Below are 22331 nucleotides of genomic sequence, written 5' to 3'. Positions count from 1 at the left end.
TAATTCCAGCTTGATCCTGGTGTTTAATCCTTTTTATATACTCCTGGATTGGCTTTGCTAGTAGTTGTTGGGAATTGTCTGAATTTATGATAAATGTTGGCTTGTAGTTTTCTTTTCTTGTGGTGTATTTTGATGTCAAAATAATATTGGCTTCATAGAATGATTTGGGAAATGTTTTCTCTTAGTTTTTGGAGGACTCTGTGAAGAATTGGTGATGATTGCATTTTTAATATTCAGTAGACTTCATCATTGAAGTTATCTGGGCTTCTTTTGTGGAAAGTACTTGATTTCTTAATTTAAGTTGTTTACTTATTGTGTATCTATTCATATTTTCCATCTCTTCTTGAGTCAGTTTCAGTATTTTGTATCTTTCTATTTTTCCATTTTATCAACTGTATCTAATTTGTTGGCATACTATTGTCCATAATGTTACTTTATAATATTTTTTTATCTCTGTAAGAACTGTGGTGATTTCCCTCATTCATTCCTGATTTTCATAATTTGAGGATTTTCTTTTTTTTTGTTGTTCAGTCTAGATAAAGATATGTCAATTTTGTAGACTTTTTCAATGAACCAACTTCTGGTTTTGTTCATAACCTCTTTTTTTCCTGTTCTCTATTTCACTTATTTCCTTTTGAGTCTTTATTATTTCCTTCTGTTTGCTTTAAGTTTAATTTGTTCTTCTTTTTCTACTTTTATAAAGTGAAAAGATGTTTCCTTTTTTAAAAAACAGGCATTTATAGCTGTACCTGTCCCTCTAGGCTGTGCTTTAGCTGAATCCCACAAGTTTTGGGGTTTTGTATTTTCATTTCCATTCATCTCAAAGTATTTTCTAGTTTACCTTCTCATTTCTTCTTTGATCCAATGATTATTTAGAAGTGTGTTTAATTTCCACATAGTTGTGGAAATTAAATGTTTCTGTTATCTTTAATTTCATTTTCTTGTGAATACCATCTCCTCAGTGATATCTACTACCTTGACAGCTGTATTTAATATTGAAACCTGCTTTGTCTTTGTATCCCTACTTAGCATTCTCAAATCCCCTTAACCTGCTTAATTTTTTCCCCGAAAATTCTTATCACACTGAAACTTACCATATAATTTATTATGTTTATTTTCAGTTTTCTGTCTTTTTCTTTTATTTCTCTCAAATATAAACTCCCCACGGACAGGGAGTTTGTCTGGTTAATGTGCTGGTGGATTCCAAGTGCTGAGAACTGTGCCTGCTATTTGTTGTTCAGTCACTCAGTTGTGTCTGACTCTTTGCGACCCCATAGACTGCAGCACGCCAGGCTTCCTGTCCTTCACTAACTCTTGGAGTTTGCTCAGACTCATGTCCACTGAGTCCATGATGCCATCCAACCATCCCATTCTTTGTTGCCCTCTTCTACCTTATATAGGATGGTCCTAATAAATAAGCACTGAATAAATGAGTGAGTGAATATGGTTAGCCAAATAACAAAAGGAAGGTTTAGGGCACATTTTAATAAAACATTTGAGTTGCTCCCAAGAATGTTTTCTCTGTCCATTATTCCACTTGGGATGACTTCCTCTTTGGATTCTCTAGTAAACATACTAGGGTAAGAATGAATAGTTTAGTTTTGAAAATAAAAACGTACTAATTTCTTTAAGATAAATGATTATTGACTTGAGTAGTATGGCTAATATAAATTTAACCCACTCAGGCAAACAACACAATATAAGTAATATTTGACACTTTTTTTCTTTTGTATGTCACTGTGGAGTGTGTCACTCAACTGTACTACATTTTCCTTCGTTATTTTATTACTTTCAGTTTATCTTAACTTCATCTCAATTAGTAAACAGGAAGTTCTTATACTTAAATCCTATTTTAAAACTATTATTTGGTGTGATCTATTTCAATTAGCTGTTTCGAATTCTTTCTGTCTATAGGAATAGTTTTTTTTCCCTAGTTCTCTGGGTTGCTCTTTACATAAAGTTTAATGCAAATGATGATTCTGTATGCAAACATGCAGTTGTCGCTGCTTTAGCCCATTTAACACAGCAAGTACAAGTCTCAAGTAATCAACCTTTAACTATCGAAGAGGCAACTCCCCACCATAGTCTCTTCCTTCTACCCCTTCTTTTTCTTCCCTAGTCCCACCTTTCTCCCCAGCAGTCATTAGCCTATAGCAGAGAAAAAGTGAGGACCCAGCTGAATTATGAGTTCAGATTTCCCAGACTGAATCACTAGCATCATCAACTCTGCTGAAGTGAGATCTTGAGGGTATAATTCTCTGCAATTGATGAAATTGTCAGAGAAGAAAAAATATACTGTCACCGGCATTTGCTGTCCTGTTTCCTGCAGTCTTCCAGCTGAGCCACTGCTTCACAGGAGGTAATTCAGTGAGTGCCGAGTGTGTGTGCAGTGTAGAGAATTGCTAGCTCCTGTGGAAATCCATCATGGTGAGACTGCAGAGTGTAGAAATCTGAGGATCTTTACTTTCCAAAGATACAAAATGAGGGTACATCTGTCAGCATTTGCATTACCCAGGAGTTAGGTAACATTAAAAGGCAAAGACTTCCAAAAGTAAAAAAGAATAGTATTATTTTTTAAAATAAGAACCTCCCATGATTCTTGCAAGTATATTAGATTTACATGTTAAAGTTTGTGCATTAAACGTTAGTAAAGTATCTATTTATTAGACAGTGTGATGTATGTCTTGTTGAAGCACATGTTGCTGCTGCTGCTGCTGCTAAGCCGCTTCAGTCGTGTCCGACTCTGTGCGACCCCATAGACGGCAGCCCACCAGGCTCCCCCGTCCCTGGGATTCTCCAGGCAAGAACACCGGAGTGGGTTGCCATTTCCTTCTCCAATGCATGAAAGTGAAAGTTGAAAGTGAAGTCGCTCAGTCGTGTCTGACTCTTAGCGACCCCACGGACTGCAGCCCACCAGGCTCCTCCGTCCTTGGGATCTTCCAGGCAAGAGTACTGGAGTGGGGTGCCATTGCCTTCTCTGGAAGCACATGTTACATGTTTACATATTTTGGGAAGAAAAATTTGATAATGCCTGGAATAAAGCACATCCTACAAAAATTAGAAAGGCTAAATTCCTTGTGAAAAGATGGTGAAAAGCATTTACCAGTCACTAGCAAGGAAAAATGTATTTGGATTTCAAAATATGCATGGAACTTTATACCAAGAAACCAAGCTCTGGCATTCTTACCCAAGTTTTAAGCAATAACTTTACAACTAAACCTAGTCAAGGCCATAATTCCTTAATTTGCTAATTATCTGCCCTATTGGAGACTTAGCTGAATGCAGTCTGTGTGTGTATGTATATTTGTGCACCAAGTAAGGCTGATATGGTAAATGATTGTAGGTTTTACATGGTGGTACATGCATACTAAGTTGCTTTCATCATGACTGACTCTTGGCGACCTTGTGGACTGCCAGACTCCTCTGTCGATGGGATTCTCCAAGCAAAAATACTGGAGTGGGTTGCATGCCCTCCTCCAGGGGATCTTCCCAACCCACGGATCAAAACCATGCCTCTTATGTCTCCTGCATTGGTAGGAGGTTCTTTACCACTAAGCCTACCTGGGAAGCCCTTACATGGGTGACTGGTACAAAAATTATATATGGATGTCAAAATGCTAAGACTGGATTTTGTACACAGAGGAAACTCATCATAATTATATTGCTGATACACCTTATTCTAACATCTGTGACCCAGGTAAATTGTATTAATGTCAGACTTTTTGATCAGTACACAGCTAGGCTTCAGGGGTTGTTGATATAAATCTGTATACTTTGTTATAATAACTTTCCACTGTCTTGAAAAGCAGAGACTCTGTTTGTGGTAATAAGCCCGTCTTCAATACCGTAATATATTTTCTGCATTTTTGTTTTAGGAAATGACAGAAAGATGGAAGGAGAGGCTTCCTATTACTTGGGCTTAGCGCACTTGGCTGCTGGAGAGTATGAGACAGCATTAGCAGTAAGTCCAAGGAGACTTTTCATCACTGCCGCTTTTAATTTCTATTTTATTGTATTTGTTTTATTGTATGTTGTTATAAGGCCAACAGGAATGGGGTGGGCCTGATGTCAGTGTACCTGTTTATAGAGACTAAAGCAGAATAGCAATATTCTAGAAGCATTAGAAATTGGTTTTACTAATGAAGCTAAATATATCGAATAGTGGGACCCTCCACTCCCATAGCACCAAGGATAAGAGGAAATGGATTTAAATTGCAGCAAAAAGTATACAGTAAAAAAAATTATAATAAACTGATGTGATTTGGGACATTTTTCTTAGAAAAGACTGTGGTTAATAAGCAACAGATTGAATTCCATTGTTGTGGACTTTTCATTTGTGGGAGTTCAGGGAGAGGGCAACAAATGGGGAAGGCATCGCTTTCCCAATCTGAGAAGTAGCCTGTTTCATGAAGCAAATCACTGTTTGCCTATTTTATGATCAGGCTTGGTGTGTTTGACACACACAAAAAAAATGTCAAGAGCTATCTTTTCTAGAACAGAAATAATTTTTCTCCCATTCTTCTCTTACCTCTAATACATTTCAAGTATAGCTTCATATTTAATTTTGTTTACATCTCAGGTAATAATCCTATTTGACATGGAGTATTGGCTTTATTTTCAGCTTTAAGGAGCTCTTACTGGCTCTTTTAGTTATTCATGTTACATAGCATTCCTATAATTGGGCTAGATGCATTCTTTATTGTCCTTAAAATTGGGTCATCATAGGAAACTTGGCTTTTCCTAGTTGACTCTTCTGCTTAATATTTTTTAGTTAATGACTTGCATTCAGCAAGGCTGTTGTGTTCCAGATACTTTCAGGAGCACAGAAGCCAACAAGATGCATATTTCCCTTTAGGAGCTAATTTAATGAGGGTGACCAACTTGTAAACAACTATAATTCACAGCAGGATGGACAGGGGGTTTCTGAATTCAGAGAAAAGTATGTATTTAGTTCAATACTGAAAATCGAGGGTTGCACAGAACTTTGGAGGGGTAGGATATTTACAGGGAGAAAGTGTGAGAATCATGGATAATGGAGTATTAGACACACACTCATTCACATATACTCAACATGAACGTTTGAGAAAGTTTGAGAAACATTGAATTGTTATGTGCAAGGTAAGATACAGGAGGAGATCAAGCTGGAAAATTAAGTGAAAACTAGCTTAGAGAAACTCCCCCTACCTCATCACATGGCAAGTGCATGGCAAAATAAATTCAAACAATGCCATAATGTTTACAGTGAAAATAAATCTTCCTTCTACCCCTATACTCAATCTCACAGTTTTCTCAAAGGCAATTATAGTTACAAGTTTCTGGTTTATCCTGCCAAAAATTTTCATGTATATGCCTGGCATATAAGAACACGTATATGTGTGTCCATTTTGTTGTTTACAAAATAGTAAGTTTTTATACACACCGTTCTGCCTCCTGAATTAACTTCCTCCATTCTAATGCATATCTAGACAGGTCTCATTTTAAAAAGGACTCACGGTGTCCCATGGTATAGCTATACTCTAAGGGATTTAACCATCTCCTGTTGGTGGGCACTTAGGGTATCTCCAATAAGTGGTTTTTTTCTTTTTTTTTAAATTAATTTATTTATTTTACTTACTTTACAATATTGTAGTGGTTTTTCCCTACTTCGACATGAATCAGTCACGGGTGCACATGTGTCCTCCCATCCTGAACCCTCTCCCGCCTCCCTCCCCACCCCATCCCTCTGGGGTGGCCCAGAGCACCTACCGGCTTTGGGTGCCGTGCTTCATGCCTTGAACTTGCACCGGTCATCTGTTTTACATATGGTAATACACATGTTTCAATGCTATTCTCACATATCATCTCACCCTCGCCTTCTGCCACAGAGTCCAAAAGTCTGTTCTTTACATCTGTGTCTCTTTTGCTGCCTTACATATAAGGTCATTGGTACCATCTTTCTAAATTCCATATATATGCATTAATATACTGTATTGGTGTTTCTCTTTCTGACTTAACTTCACTGTATAATAGGCTCCAGTTTCATCCGTCTCATTAGAACTGACTCAAACGTGTCCTTTTTTATAGCTATTTAGCATTTCATTGTGTATATGTACACAACTTCCTTATCCATTTGTCTGTCAATGGGCATCTAGGTTGCTTCCATGTCCTGGCTATTATAAACAGTGCTGCAGTGAACACTGAGGTACATGTGTCTCTTTCAATTCTGGTTTCCTCAGTGTGTATGCCCAGCACTGGGATTGCTGGGTCAAATGACAGTTCTATTTCCAGTTTTTTTAAGGAATCTCCACACTGTTCTCTAGAGCAGCTGTACCAGTTTGCATTCCCACCAATCAATTTTTATCACAGAGTATAGCAGTGAACAGCTTTGTGCTGAAGTGAGAGATGATCTACAGAGTAAATTCCTACAGGTGGAAGTGCTGAGTTAGAGAGAAGGTGAATTTAAAAATAAATTTTTTATTTCTGATCTTCACTTCAAAGACACTTCACAAATTTATAGTCATATAACAATAACAATAAGTGAAAGTGCCTGCTTTCTCAGGAGCTATTTGTATTTTAAGAATTTAGACATATAGTTAATATGTGTTGTGAATGTCTTTCCAGGGCATTATTTAAGGTATTTTTTTTTTAATTAATTAGAGGGCAATTTCTTTACAATGTTTTGTTAGTTTCTGCCATACAACAAGGTAAATCAGTCATAAGTACAGGCCGTTGTTTTTTTACCTTATGAAATTCTTCCATCCCGAGCGTTTAGATATGTATGTGGTCAAATTTGTCAATTTCTTCTTGTATGATTTCTGGACATTCTTAGAAAGACTACTCATTCCAAATACAGTTTTTTTTAAGAATTAGAAATTCATTCTAATTCCAAGATCATATTTTTTAATCTGTTGGGGGATTGGAGAGTCTTAAATGCTTTACTGGGGAATGTGAAGCTCATTTTTTAAGCAGTGCGGAATATTTGATGACTTTGATGAGGCTGATGACATGATCTCCTTAATTCACTCACAGTTGTTTATTGAGCACCTTGTGACAGACATCATGCTAGGCACTGGATCTGATCATCCTCACACTGAGAAAGTGCTCTGTTAGTTTTGGCCTTTGCCTTCTTATATTCAGTCTATCATTAGTTCTTATCAACTCCATATACTCTTTTTATTCTCTCACTCGTATTTTAAATTTATGTTAGAATATTTTCAGATTTTCAGTATCTTGCCCCTATATTCAACTACTATCTCTCAGAAATTTCTTCTCCTTTCCCAAATATTGTCCATCTGTTTAAGGATTTTTGTGTGATTTTTTCCCCAAAGAATCTTGACATAGAAAAATCTGTCACACATAAGTATTCCTAATTAATGGTTCTCATGAAGAGAAACAGAAGGAACTCTGAAATTCTGCTAATTTTGATCTTGATTTAAAGGCTTTAATTTATTAGTAAATGATTAATACATGTAATTGGAGAAGGAAATGGCAACCCACTCCAGTATCCTTGCCTAGAGAATTCTGTGGATGGAGGAACCTGAAGGGCTGCTGTCCATAGTGTCGCACAGAGTCAGACATGACTGAAGTGACTTAGCATGACGCATGCATTGGAGAAGGAAATGGCAACCCACTCCAGTGTTCTTGCCTGGAGAATCCCAGGGACGGGGGAGCCTGGTGGGCTGCTGTCTGTGGGGTTGCACAGAGTCGGACACGACTGAGGTGACTTAGCAGCAGCAGCAGCAATACGTTTAATAGAAGAATATGTCGACAAGTGTATGAGTGAGATTTGGCCATCCAATCCTTGCTGACAAAGCATTCTTTATTGAATTATGAACTAGCACTAAACTAAAAACAAATAATGGATTTTTTTTAGAGCTGAAGTACCTACTAATGGGGAAAGTCCATTTGGTGAAGAGAAGCGATGGTTCCTATAATAAACCTGTGCAGAAGGTCACAGAGACCCTGACATTTAAAAGAGAAGAAAGCTACCCATGTACTGAGGAAAGAAGTAGTAATTCCCTTGACCATTGTCAATTTCCACCTGAAAATTTCCAAGTAGAGTAAATTCTTAATTTTAGAAAGTAAATGTATCTTATGAAGTTCTAAGATTTCAAAGAGGAAAATATTTTACCAAAAATCACCGTCAAAGGGAGGAGCCAAGATGGCGGAGGAATAGGACGGGGAGACCACTTTCTCTCCTACAAATTCATCAAAAGAATAACTGAACACAGAGCAAACTTCACAAAACAACTTCTGATCGCTAGCTGAGGTCATCAGGTGCCCAGAAAAGCAACCCATTGTCTTCGAAAGGAGTCCTCTATTACTCCTCTACTACTCCTTAATTTTCATTTCCATTACACTATAACCTTACAAAACAAAAAAAAAAGAGAAGCCCTATTTTTAAACCGAACTTCATATATATTTCTAATAAATTTTTTTTGTGTGTGTTTTGGTTTTTGTTTTTAATATAGTATTTTTAAGAGTCTAACCTCTACTCTAGATTTTTAATCTTTGTTTTTCAATATATGATATAAATTGTGGACATTTAAGAATCCAATATTCAGTTCCCATTTTTATTCAGGAGTGTGTTGATTACTCTCTCCCAATCTTGACTCTCCATTTTCTACCTCAGAACACCTCTATTTCCTCCTTTCCCCTTCTCTCCCCAGTCCAATTCTGTGAATCTTTGTCACTGTCTGGGCTATGGAAAACACTCTGGGAACAGACAACTGTGTAGATCTGTCTCTCTCCTCTTGAGTCCCCCTTTTTCTCCTCCTGCTCATCTCTATCTCCCTCCTCCTTCTCCTCTTCTTCATGTAACTCTGTGAACCTCTCTGGGTGTCCCTCACGGGGGAGAATCTTTTGCCATTAACCTAGAAGTTTTATTATCTGTGCTGTATAGTAGGAGAAGTCTTGAGACTACTGGAAGAATAAAACTGAAATCCAGAGGCAGGAGACTTAAGCCCAAAACCTAAGAACACCAGAAAACTCCTGACTACATAGAACTTTAATTAATAAGAGACTGTCCAAAAGCCTCCATACCTTCACTGAAACCAACCACCACCTAAGAGCCAATAAGTTTTAGAGCAAGACATACCACGCAAATTCTCCAGCAACGCACGAACATAGCCCTGAACGTCAACATACAGGCTGCCCAAGGTCACACCTAACACATAGACCCATCTCAAAACTCATTACTGGGCACTCCATTGCACTCCAGATAGAAGAAATCCAGTTGCACCCACCAGAACACCGACACAAGCTTCCCTAACCAGGAAACCTTGACAAGCCAATCGTCCAACCCCATCCACTGGGTAAAACCTCCACAATAAAAAGGAATCACAGATCTCCAGAATACAGAAAGCCCACTCCGGACACAGCAATCTAAACAAGATGAAAAGGCAGAGAAATACCCAACAGGTAAAGGAACATGAAAAATGCCCACCAAGTCAAACAAAAGAGGAGAAGATAGGGAATCTACCTGAAAAAGAATTTAGAATAATGATAATAAAAATGATCCAAAATCTTGAAAATAAAATGGAGTTACAGATAAATAGCCTGGAGACAAAGATTGAAAAGATGCAAGAAATGTTTAATAAAGACCTAGAAGAAATAAAAAAGAGTCAATTAAAAATGAATAATGCAATGAATGAGATCAAAAACACTCTGGAGGGAACCAAGAGTAGAATAACGGAGACAGAAGATAGGATAAGTGAGGTAGAAGATAAAATGGTGGAAGTAAATGAAGCAGAGAGGAAAAAAGAAAAAAGAATCAAAAGAAATGAGGACAACCTCAGGGACCTCTGGGACAATGTGAAACGCCCCAACATTCGAATCATAGGAGTCCCAGAAGAAGAAGACAAAAAGAAAGGCCATGAGAAAATACTCGAGGAGATAATAGCTGAAAACTTCCCTAAAATGGGGAAGGAAATAGCCACCCAAGTCCAAGAAACCCAGAGAGTCCCAAACAGGATAAACCCAAGGCGAAACACCCCAAGACACATATTAATCAAATTAACAAAAATCAAACACAAAGAACAAATATTAAAAGCAGCAAGGGAGAAACAACAAATAACACACAAAGGGATTCCCATAAGGATAACAGCTGATCTATCAATAGACACCCTTCAGGCCAGAAGGGAATGGCAGGACATACTTAAGGTAATGAAAGAGAATAACCTACAACCTAGATTACTGTGCCCAGCAAGGATCTCATTCAGATATGAAGGAGAATTCAAAAGCTTTACAGACAAGCAAAAGCTGAGAGAATTCAGCACCACCAAACCAGCTCTTCAACAAATGCTAAAGGATCTACTCTAGACAGGAAATGCAGAAAGGTTGTATAAACGTGAACCCAAAACAACAAAGTAAATGGCAATGGGACCACACCTATCAATAATTACATTAAATGTAAATGGGTTGAATGCCCCAACCAAAAGACAAAGACTGGCTGAATGGATACAAAAACAAGACCCCTATATATGCTGTCTACAAGAGACCCACCTCAAAACAAGAGACACATACAGACTAAAAGTGAAGGGCTGGAAAGAAATATTTCATGCAAACGGAGACCAAAAGAAAGCAGGAGTTGCAATACACATATCAGATAAAATAGACTTTCAAATAAAGGATGTGAAAAGAGACAAAGAAGGACACTACATATTGATCAAAGGATCAATCCAAGAAGAAGATATAACAATTATAAATATATATGCACCCAACATAGGAGCACTGCAATATGTATGTCAAACGCTAACGAGGGAAAGGGAAAATTAATAGTAACACAATAATAGTGGGAGACTTTAATACCCCACTCACAACTATGGATAGATCAACTAAATAGAAAATTAGCAAGGAAACACAAACCTTAAATGACACAATGGACCAGCTAGCCCTAATCGATATCTATAGGACATTTCACCCCAAAACAATTAACTTCACCATTTTCTCTAGTGCACACGGAACCTTCTCCAGAATAGATCACATCCTGGGCCATAAATCTGGTCTTGGAAAATTCAAAAAAAATCGAAATCATTCCAGTCATCTTTTCTGACCACAGTGCAGTAAGATTAGATCTCAATTACAGGAAAAAAATGGTTAAAAATTCAAACACATGGAGGCTAAATAACACGCTTCTGAATAACCAACAAGTCATAGAAGAAATCAAAAAAGAAATCAAAATATGTATAGAAATGAATGAAAATGGAAACACAACAACCCAAAACCTATGGGACACTGTAAAAGCAGTGCTAAGGGGAAGGTTCATAGCATTACAGGCACACATCAAGAAACAAGAAAAAAGCCAAATAAATAACCTAACTCTACACCTAAAGCAATTAGAGAAGGAAGAAATGAAGAACCCCAGGGTTAGTAGAAGGAAAGAAATCTTAAAATTTAGGGCAGAAATAAATGCAAAAGAAACTAAAGAGACCATAGCAAAAATCAACAAAGCTAAAGGCTGATTTTTTGAAAAAATAAACAAAATTGACAAACCATTAGCAAGACTCATTAAGAAACAAAGAGAGAAGAACCAAATTAACAAAATTAGAAATGAAAATGGAGCGATCACAACAGACAACACTGAAATCCAAAGGATCATAAGAGACTACTACCAGCAGCTCTATGCCAATAAAATGGACAACTTGGAAGAAATGGACAAATTCTTAGAAAAGTATAACTTTCCAACTGAACCAGGAAGAAATAGAAGATCTTAACAGAGCCATCACAAGCAAGGAAATCGAAACTGTAATCAGAAATCTTCCAGCAAACAAAAGCCCAGGACCTGATGGCTTCACAGCTGAATTCTACCAAAAATTTAGAGAAGAACTAACACCTATCTTACTCAAACTCTTCCAGAAAATTGCAGAAGAAGGTAAACTTCCAAACTCATTCTATGAGGCCACCATCACCCTAATTCCAAAACCAGACAAAGATGCCACAAAAAAAGAAAACTACAGGCCAATATCACTGATGAACATAGATGCAAAAATCCTTAATAAAATTCTAGCAAACAGAATCCAACAACATATTAAAAAAATCATACACCATGACCAAGTGGGCTTTATCCCAGGAATGCAAGGATTCTTTAATATCTGCAAATCAATCAATGTAATACACCACATTAACAAATTGAAAGATAAAAACCGTATGATTATCTCAGTAGTTGCAGAAAAAGCCTTTGACAAAATTCAACACTCATTTATGATTAAAACTCTCCAGAAAGCAGGAATAGAAGGAACATACCTCAACATAATAAAAGCTATATATGACAAACCCACAGCAAGCATCACCCTCAATGGTGAAAAATTGAAAGCATTTCCCCTGAAATCAGGAACCAAGACAAGGGTGCCCACTCTCACCACTACTATTCAGCATAGTGTTGGAAGTTTTGGCCACAGCAATCAGAGCAGAAAAAGAAATAAAAGGAATCCAGATAGGAAAGGAAGAAGTGAAACTCTCGCTGTTTGCAGATGACATGATCCTCTACATAGAAAACCCTAAATACTCTACCAGAAAATTACTAGAGCTAATTAATGAATATAGTAAAGTTGCAGGATATAAAATTAACACACAGAAATCCCTCCCCTTTCCCTTTTGGTACTCATTCGTTTGTTTTCTATGTTTGTCTTATTGTTGTTTTATAAATAAGTTCATTTGTATAATTTTTTTAGATTCCACATATACGTGATATCCCTAATTGTCAAGTGGTTAAATATTTGAACGAATAGAAAGTTTTGAACTGGTCTTTATATGGAAGGTAACTATGGTATAGAAAGAGTAGGTGAGAGTTGAACTTCTTAGAAGACATGGATCTTACTCCTTCTGCCACATTCGAGCTGCTAACTTTAGCTTAGTCACTTAGCTTCTTGGAAGCTCAGTTTTATTTTTAAAATAAGGGTTACAAATGGCAGTTTCTTTGTGTAAACCAAAAGAAAAAAACATAGATTTAGACTTTAGACTATCAACAGTTTTCAAAAGTGAAATACCATTATTACTGCAGATTGTGGTATAATTAGCACTGAACAATGACTGCAACAATACTCTAGCGTGTTAGGCTTCCCTGGTGGTTCAGACAGTCCTCTACTAGGTAACATACTAGGTGACATATATTCAGTATCCACCTAGAGTGCCTGCTTTGTACTTATTTTTTTCTTAACTGTAGTTCACTAGTTGTATCATAGGTAAATTACATAGTGCTTACATTTATCTTTGTAATAGCATATTTTTATAATAAAAATACAATAGGCCATCATTTTATGGAAATATTAATTTATTAATAAGTTTTCCTTGAATAGAAAAGGCATTTATCTTTTTTAAAAAAGGAACTGGAGTTATTTCTTTATTTAAAGATCAGACCTCTTCACTATCTATTAAATAGAAATCTTTCCTTGTAATTTAGAAATCATTACCTAAAAGTGACCCTTCTGTTCCTGTCTAATAGCCTGAGTGTCTGAGGGGAGCTCAGATGCAAGCACAGAGGAAGTCATGACCTCCCCTTCCCAGAGGGCTGCCGGTCATCATTATACAAAGTATGCAGACAGTCCTGCATCCAGCCAGTGAGCCTCTTGGTCCCTGCATAGTTCATCAGCAGCTTGGAAAATACGCTGTAGCAGACTCGCCATGCGGTGTTGAGACAGGTCAGGTACAAGCTCAGGAGTTCAGCAATCATTTTCCTGCTTGACATCCAAGTTTTCATCACTTTATCCTTTTGTCCTGTGACCACCTCAGGCAGTCTCCTTGTGGAGAATCTAAAGGAGCAGCTGTTCCAAACCCCACTCTCCCAGTTGTTGCCGTACAGACTCCTCTGCACTCAGGACCGTATCCCCTTGACACACATCCCCAGCAGTATCCAAATAGCACTTCCTTCCTTTTCATTTCGTACCTTTCGCTAAGAAGAGAAATGTTCAAAATACTCATTATCTGATAAGTGAAAGAAAGTCATAGGATTAGAAAAAAACACTGATAGAGGAAGTCATATTTCCTAATTTTTAAAAAAATGGATTTATTTCCAAATCATAGCATTATATTACCCCAAATTATTAAGCAATAACTTCAAGTGGGTTAGCAAGTAGTCCATATCTTATCTTATTTGAAAGTGAAGTGAAAGTGAACGTCACTCAGTCATGTCTGACTCTTTGCGACCCCATGGGCTGTATAGTCCATGGAATTCTCCAGGCCAGAATACTGGAGTGGGTAGCCATTCCCTTCTCCAAGGGATCTTCCCAACCCAGGGATCGAACCCAAGTCTCCCACATTGCAGGCGGATTCTTTACCAGCTGAGCCACCAGGGAAGCCCTCTGATCTTATTTAATACCTTTTAAACAGCTTTATTAAGAAAATAGTATTTTACATAGTTCATTAAAAATGTTTTAATTTAAGCACATTTTAAACACATAAGAAATGTAAAAATGTGTTTTAAATAATTTGGAGATTATGCATGTTTTACTAATAATTTTGTGGCTATTATCTCTCTGTTTAAAGTCATGACCTTTCTAAGGCATTAAAACAAATAACCTTACAGTAACAATTTAGTATAAATTTCTGTACTAAAGACCGCAGACTAAAATCTTAGTAAATTAAATTTTAATTTTAAAATTTCCCTCTAATGGGGAGCTAACTATCCTTAAACCTTTTTTTATTTTTAGTTTTCCTAATTTTTTTTCTTTATGGTATCACAGCTTAGAAAAATTGCCTGTGTAGTTTTTCTTCTTTTTAAATGATAACTAGGTAATGGTATTTTTCACATAAATAACAGTATTTGTCACTTAAGTGACAAAAGCATTATAGAAAAATTTAAAAGCTCAAGAAAAAGTGAAATTTGTATTTTAAAAAATAGTAATCTATATGGCAAAATTTACAAATTGTAGACTTTCATGAAAATGAAGAGATGCTTTATGTCAAAAAAAATAAAGTTCATGGCCTATATGAATATAAACACTGATAAAATTAAATTTATTTGATAAATTAAAAAATTTATAAAACTAATTGATTTTCTTTAAAATATGAAAGCTCATTTTAAATTCCCTTGAGATATAGAATACCACTTTAACCAAAACTTTGTGATTATTGTCATTTATTGTAAAAATTAAAAAGTACCACTAGAGTAGCTGTTTACAAAAGTTTTGTTTCCAGTCATTCACATTTTAAGAAATAGTGCAAACATTTCTAATATCTGTTTTGAGAGAAAACTGAAGAGAAAGATAATTATTTTTATTTGGTTCATTCTAAAGAGGATGAACTTCAAGACTCTGAAAACTGAGACTCTAATCAACTATTCCAAACAGTGACATATGGAACATAATGTATGTAGACTCCTTAAAGTTCAAGGCCTAGCATATGAAAATGTTCTCTAGAGCAATAAAGCAACCTGCATAGTTCATCACAAGACTATTTGTAGGACAGACCTAGAGGCAATGGCACAGCTGTTAGGACATGTGACTCCAGAGGCCCACAAAGAAGTTATCACACCTGCAAGGACCTGGAGATGATTATAGGATTAGATGGGCTAAACCACAATCATGTGCAGATCAAACTTCATCATTATAAATAGAGCCAAATTGCATATATTTCCTCTACAGCATGCAAGGTAACTTCGGAAAGAAAATATAATTCAACATCTTAAAATTTATCCAAAGTATTCTCAAATCTATCTGTAGTGTAGACAGTTACATGATCTTCAAGTAACTGCTGTGTTTTTAAAGATTATCAGTATAATTAATGCTGCTGAATGGTTCAGTCAGTAAAGAATTTGCCTGCAATGCAGGAGACCACCTGTGATGTAGGAGACTGTCTACAATGCATGAGACCTGGGTTTGATCCCTGGGTCAGGGAGGTCCCCTGGAGAAGGAAATGGCAACCCACTCAAATATTCTTACCTAGGAAATCCCATGGAGAGAGGAGCCTGACGGGCTACAGTCCATGGGGTCACAAGAGTTGGACACAACTTAGTGACTAAACCACCACCACCAGTGTGCAACAATAGCAACACATACTAGACTCTAAAAAATAGCATCAATATTATACTCTTAATTTTCAATCTATAGCCTTAAAAAACTATGTAAAAACTATCTTACCCAGTAATTTCAACTTTCTCCTTAAGCAATCATGTAAAAGTTTAGTTGATAACTAATAAAGTAGACTCACTGAAGATTAAACCACTGTTTTTTTTTTTTTTTCCAGGAATGTCTTTTGTTGACCCTATTTTTTTTTTTTTTCCTAAATGATAATGCTGATGGCCAGGGATAGAGAAAAAGAAGGAAGACAGTTGAAAAAACTCACCAACCCAGAAAGTGACATTTAGTTCTTGAATAATCAAGGGTTGATTATATAGATGTGTGTAACAGCTTTCATTTCTGAGCATTTCAAGGGAGAAGGTTAAGCTTCTTTTACATAAAAGCATGATTTAGAGGCAAAAGATTAGAAAGTCAAATTGTATCAAAGGTTGGCAAGGATGTGAAACAGCAGGAACTATGGTTAGAAGTGGAGTCCCGTTTAGAGGGATGGGGTGGGCGAGAGTCCGCGTGCCAGCCCCACTCCAAAGAGAAACTCTTCAGCAGCACCTTAGAGAGGGCCTTTGAGTGGAAAGGAAATAAAAGTCAGAGGGAGAATGGAGGGAAACATGTGTGCTAAAAACAATCAGCGGACATGCACAGGTCAGTGGTGTACCCTGCTCTAAAGAGTGTGGCTAGCTTGACTCTATGTGCTGTCCTTAGTCGCTCAGTCCTGTCCGACTCTTTGCAACCTCATGGACTGTAACCCACCAAGCTCCTTCGTCCATGGGGACTCTCCAGGCAAGAATCCTCCTCCAGGGGATCTTCCCAGCCCAGGGATCGAACTCAGTTCTCCCACATTACAGGTGGATTCTTTACCGTCTGAGCCACCAGGGAAGCCCATGCATACTGGAGGAGTTAGCCTATCCCTTCTCCAGGGGATTTTCCTGATCCAGGAATCGAACCAGGGTCTCTTGCATTACAGGAAGATTCTTTACCAGCTAAGTTATAAATCACGTAAAACAACAGTCACAAAATGCTTTTGATTGCAACCTGAATGTGTCTCATGGTTCTTGCTCAAATATGCATTTTCAGATATTTTTTGCACAGCTTCCAAAGTGTTCTTTGAGTTCCTGATGTACATTTTTGCACTGCTGTCCGACTTGGAATCTTGACGTTTTGATTGGGGTTGCCCTGTGCCTGACTTGGAGACATGGATTGGAGTACAACTTGTTTGTCTGGGAGAGGTTCCACCGGCAGCAGCATCAGGCCAAAGAAGGAGCCCACAGAGGTGTGTTGCCATCAGAGGCAAATAGAGCTCAGTCCTGCTGGCACTCTCTGGAAACCAATCAGTTATCCCAACAGAGGAACAAGGGACCTGGTGTATTTACCCACGAATTCCCATCCTCTGTCTTCCAAGGGCACTAATTCTCTGGCAGTTCTAGTTTACTGTGAACCCAGCCATCAGACAGGAAGTTCCAGGTGCTGCCTCAGCAGCCCTTGGCTGCACAGATTGTGGGAGCAGCACTGATGTTGTCAAATATACCCATGCAGATCACTTGACTTCTAAACTTCCTTTTCCATCCCATAAAATGGGGTGATAAAGTTACTGTGAGGATGAGATGAGACAAGATAGTGATGTACTTGGCACTTAGTAAGCATTCAATAAATGGTAGCTTTGTTCTGTTTTAAGAATACTCATAATTTTGCATATCTTCTGACTCAGGAATTATCCATTTAAAGAATTTATCTAGAGGAAATAATTATTAATGTATATAAATATCTATAGTATTCTTTGTAATTATAAATATATTCAGAAATTTAGCTGTAACTTTTATACACAATGCTATGTGTTATTTATAAGGCAGAAAAAAATCCAAAAACAAAGTAAATGTTCAATAGCAAATTGATTAAACATTGTTGAGAACCCTATGACACTAAAAGTAAATAGTTTATAACAATAAAAATATTATTGCCATATTTAATAAAATATGGGGGTACAGTACAATGTATATTTTATAGCTGTACTTATATGTATTTACACTACATACATGTATATGAAAATAATGGAGCTTTCCCAGTGGCTCAGCTGGTGGAGAACCCACCTGCCAATGCAGGAGATGCTAGAGATGTTAGTTCTGTCTCTGGGTGGGGAAGATCCCCTGGAGAAAGAAATGGCAACCTGCTCCGTATTCTTGCCTGGCAAATTCCACAGACAGAGGAGCCTGGTCGTCTACAGTCCATGGAGTCCCAAAGAATCAGACATGACCGAGCATGCGTTCACACCACGTATGAAAATACTAGAAACACCAAATTGTTTTCAGTGGTTATCCTGGAAGCTGAAATAATGGATGACTTTGATTTTCAATTTTGGGGGGAGTGATGGATCTGTATTCCCCAAAATTTCTAACAGCATGTATTGCTTTTGCAATAAGAAAAAGTAAGCTATTATTTCTTTCTATTCCATGAAAATTTAAAGACTTTAATTAATGTTTTCAGTAGGTTTTATATAGACTGTTTGTAGTAAAAACCTCCTGCCCAGTATTGATCATAGCAGTTGATCATTTCTGCAGCTCATTTTATCCCAAAACATTAAAAAAGTTATTAAATGCTTAAAAAGTAATAAATGACATTTAAAGATGACCTGAAAAAGTGAAAAGACAATCATATAAATTACAAAACATAAAACAATGTAAACAGGGAGAAAAATACAGCCCTATGGCTTTTGGTATTCTGAGTAAATCTGGCCAAAGTCCATATGAATAAGAATAGTAATTACTATGTCGATGGTGGACTATTTTTATGTATTTTTTAAAACTGTTTTATTGAAGTATAGTTGATTTACAGTGTTGTGTTTCAGATTTATAGCACAGTGATATATGCATATATATTAATATTGTGATTGAATATGTATATACAAATATTATAACTGAATTACTGTTCATATATGTTCAATATATTATAATATGAATACATTGAAGGTTCAGTCCTGTCCGACTCTTTGCGGCCCCATGGACGATACAGTCCATGGAAATCTCCAGGCCAGGATACTGGAGTGGGGTAGCCATTCCCTTCTCCAGGGGATCTTCCCAACCCAGGGATCAAACCCAGGTCTCCCACACTGCAGGCGGATTCTTTACCAGTTGAGCCACCAGGGAAGATTTTATGTTAAAATATATATAATATTAATATATTTGGGTATATACATACTTTTTCTTATTCTTTTCCATTATAGGTTATTGCAAGATATTGAAGAGTTCCCTGTGCTATTCAGTAGACCTTGTTGGTTTCTTTTTTTCATTTAAGAATTTATTTTAATTAAGATTGTTTTTTGCCGTACCACATGCCTTATTGGGGTCTTAGTTCTCTGACCAGGGATTGAACCCAGGGCCCTGACAATTAGAGCAGTAGGTCCTTGTTGTCTATCTTATATATAGTGATGATAGACTGTTATTTGTCTTAGAGTTCAGATTGGTGCACATTGTTGGGATTTGAGCCATTTCCTCATGCTCAAGTAGGTCCCTATTGTGCTGCAAGCCTGCATTGTCCACAGAGGAAATGGGCCTCTGTGCCAAGCTTGTAACAGGAACCAAGAGCCAGAGAAGCAACAGGGAAGCCTTATCTTATTCGAAGATGGAGATAATGACATTTGAGTGGGACCTTTCCAGACCCCTCAGTGGAGAGGAAGCAGCTCAAGTAAAGGCTGAGGAATGCAGAAAATGGGGTGTGAGTGTGGGGGAGTGGAGCTCTTGGGGGGAAAGGCTGGAGAGGCTGGGTGGTGGGATGACATCTTTAGGAAACTAAGTAGGTTAGGGACTTGTTTTGGAAGACCAGTGGGCAGTTGTGTGTAGGACAAATCAAAAAGAAAGAATAGAGGAAGGAAGACTAATTATGGGGCTCTTCTGAAATATTGCCAGGGAAGAAAGATGAGCCCTTGAACTTGGTGGTGGTGGTGTAAATCCTAAGAGACACATTTGAGAGATACTACATAATTTTACAGTTTTTCTGTCTGGGTAGATAAAAGTATGGAGACAGGATGGGAGCCCAAGTTGAATCTGGGGTTTTTTGTTCAAGGAATGCCAAGTATGATGGTATTGTTAACTGAGATAAAGCCACAGGAGGAGAAACAGCTATGGAGAGGATTTAATAGCAATTTGGAAGACATCTATCATCTGTATCTTTCCAGAACATCACACCATTCCAGCTGCCAGCTTTCACTGGCTCCAGCCTCATTTCTAACCTTGGGTTACAGATTACCAACACCACTGCATCTTGCCCCAGTGAATCCCTAGGAGAGGGTCCTGAAATGAGCTAAGTCAGATTGCTTATCTGATAATATTTGTTTTTAAGGTTTTTTTGACATGAATCATTTAAAAAATCTTTATTAAATTTGTTACAATATTACTTCAGTTTTATGTTTTGGCTCTTTGGCTGTGAAGCATGTGGGATCTTAGTTCCTGGACCCAGATCCCCTGCTTGGGAAGATGAGGTCTTAACCACTGGACTGCCAGGAAAGTCCCAATATATTTGCTTAATCAGAGTCAGCCTTCTGTGGTGTGCCTGGGAGCTTCTAGAGCCATGGAGGATGGTGGGCTGAGAGAATACAGTTAACACACAGAGAGAAAAAGCAAGATAAGAAATCAAGAGGACAATTCCTAGCAGCATCTGAGTCCCTATTTCCCCCTTTGGTCTAAATTAGATTGGGGTGGTTTTCGTCCCATGATTTCAGATGAGGCCTAACTGAACAGAATCATCCTGAGCAATAACAACTGATGTGTCTTTGCATATTATGTGTCTAGAACTGTATTCAGCCTTATTATTCATATGCCTTGCCTCATTTAATACTCACAAGAACCTTAAGAGGCAGATATTACTAGTATTTCCTGTGTATTCCCATTTCACAGATGAAGAAGGTTGAGACTTAGACTGAGTGGCCTCCTCATGGTCTCAAAGCCAGCAAATGAAAAAAAAAAAAAAAAGCCAGCAAATGCAGAGCCAACACTGACTGAGGAGTCAGCTCCACACATAACTGCTGATGTTGTTGCAACTGGGGGATTGTCAGTAAGATGATTTTAAACTCCCTTGTTGAATCTCATCACAAATCTCTCATGTACACTTTTAATAACATTCTCTTCTGTTCTGCTTAAGTAACTACTGATTGGCATAAATAACATTTTGTTATTCATGCCCAATAGAAATTAGTATTGAATAATGCTTGATGATTAAAAGGAAAAATCACCTCTCGACTGCCAGGCCAGTTCCGAATGAGCACAGAATTGGGAAAAGAGGGTGTGAGGATGCAGAAAGTAGTAGTGTCCAGGGGCATCAGGCTAGTAGGGACCCACTGCTTTGTAGCTTCTTCAGAGAAGATGTCAGGAATTCTCACCTCTCATTTTCATCTTCCATCTCCCTCTACGCTCATAGATAATGGGGTACCATGGATTCCTCTTTGGTTATGATTACCTGCTTAGCTGAATTTGTCTTGTTTTCTCTGGCTGTTTAGCTGACGGTAATCTATGTAGCAGCACTAATGTTAACGCATCTGTAAAATAGAAAAAGTAATCGAATTCTTTTTCAAAGCAGTGTGTTTAAACACGTTCCTGCAACCCCTGGTCTCTCCTTGCTACTGATACAAATCTTCTGTCTACCAGAAACTCTCAGTGAATGCAAGGGGGTGAGCATTGAAAGTATCATTCACTAGATTTTTAGCTGAAACGTCTGATAGGGCAGAATGATTATGGTTTTTGAATAAAATTAAATAGGGGAAGGGAGATAAGTTCCTTCCAATAGGTTTCAGTTCTCTCTGTTACTGTCTTAACCATTATCACAGTGTGATGTAGTCGCTAAGAGCAGGGCCCCTAGAGTCACATTGCCTGATTCCAGATCCTGGTCCTGCCATTTCTAATCCTGTGACCTTGGGTGAGCTACTTAAGCTCTCGTGTGCTTCTATTTCTCACCTGCAGCATACGGATTACATTAGTAACAGTTAGGTACTAATAGGTACTCATAAGAAGTGAGTTAATATGCAGAAGATACTTAGAACTATGCCTGACATACTGCACTCCTTCAATAAATGCTGGTGAGTAGAAGAGTAGAAGTGGTTTTGTTTTGTTTTTTGTGTTTTTTGCTGGGTTAGTGCAAGGGTTATGTTATTCCCGCTGCCACTACTAACTTAGCAGATCATTGACAAATCTCTCAACATCTCACTTTGTAAAATGAAGATGGTATTTATTAATACAGCATGTAGCTGACAATTCCAATGGAATAGTAAAAAGTTAATGGTTTATTGGTCCTTATTATTGTATTGCAAATGATTTAACTATACCTTTTCCCTAAATTTAATTAAACATATTCATTTTCCCT

General features: G+C 37.5%; 1 protein-coding gene across 2 annotated transcripts in view; it reads left to right on the top strand.

Moving 5' to 3' along the window:
- The window catches only part of TTC29 (tetratricopeptide repeat domain 29), a 272924-nt gene that overhangs the window by 113392 nt on the left and 137201 nt on the right, over positions 1–22331 (top strand). For both annotated transcript variants that reach the window (XM_065904587.1, XM_065904586.1), the window contains one exon: positions 3876–3961. In XM_065904587.1, the coding sequence (XP_065760659.1) occupies positions 3876–3961 (86 nt within the window). The remainder of the gene's footprint in view (positions 1–3875; positions 3962–22331) is intronic.

This window comes from Muntiacus reevesi, chromosome 13 (assembly GCF_963930625.1).
Source record: "Muntiacus reevesi chromosome 13, mMunRee1.1, whole genome shotgun sequence".
NCBI lineage: Eukaryota > Metazoa > Chordata > Mammalia > Artiodactyla > Cervidae > Muntiacus > Muntiacus reevesi.
This window is presented reverse-complemented; position numbering and strand designations above follow the sequence as displayed.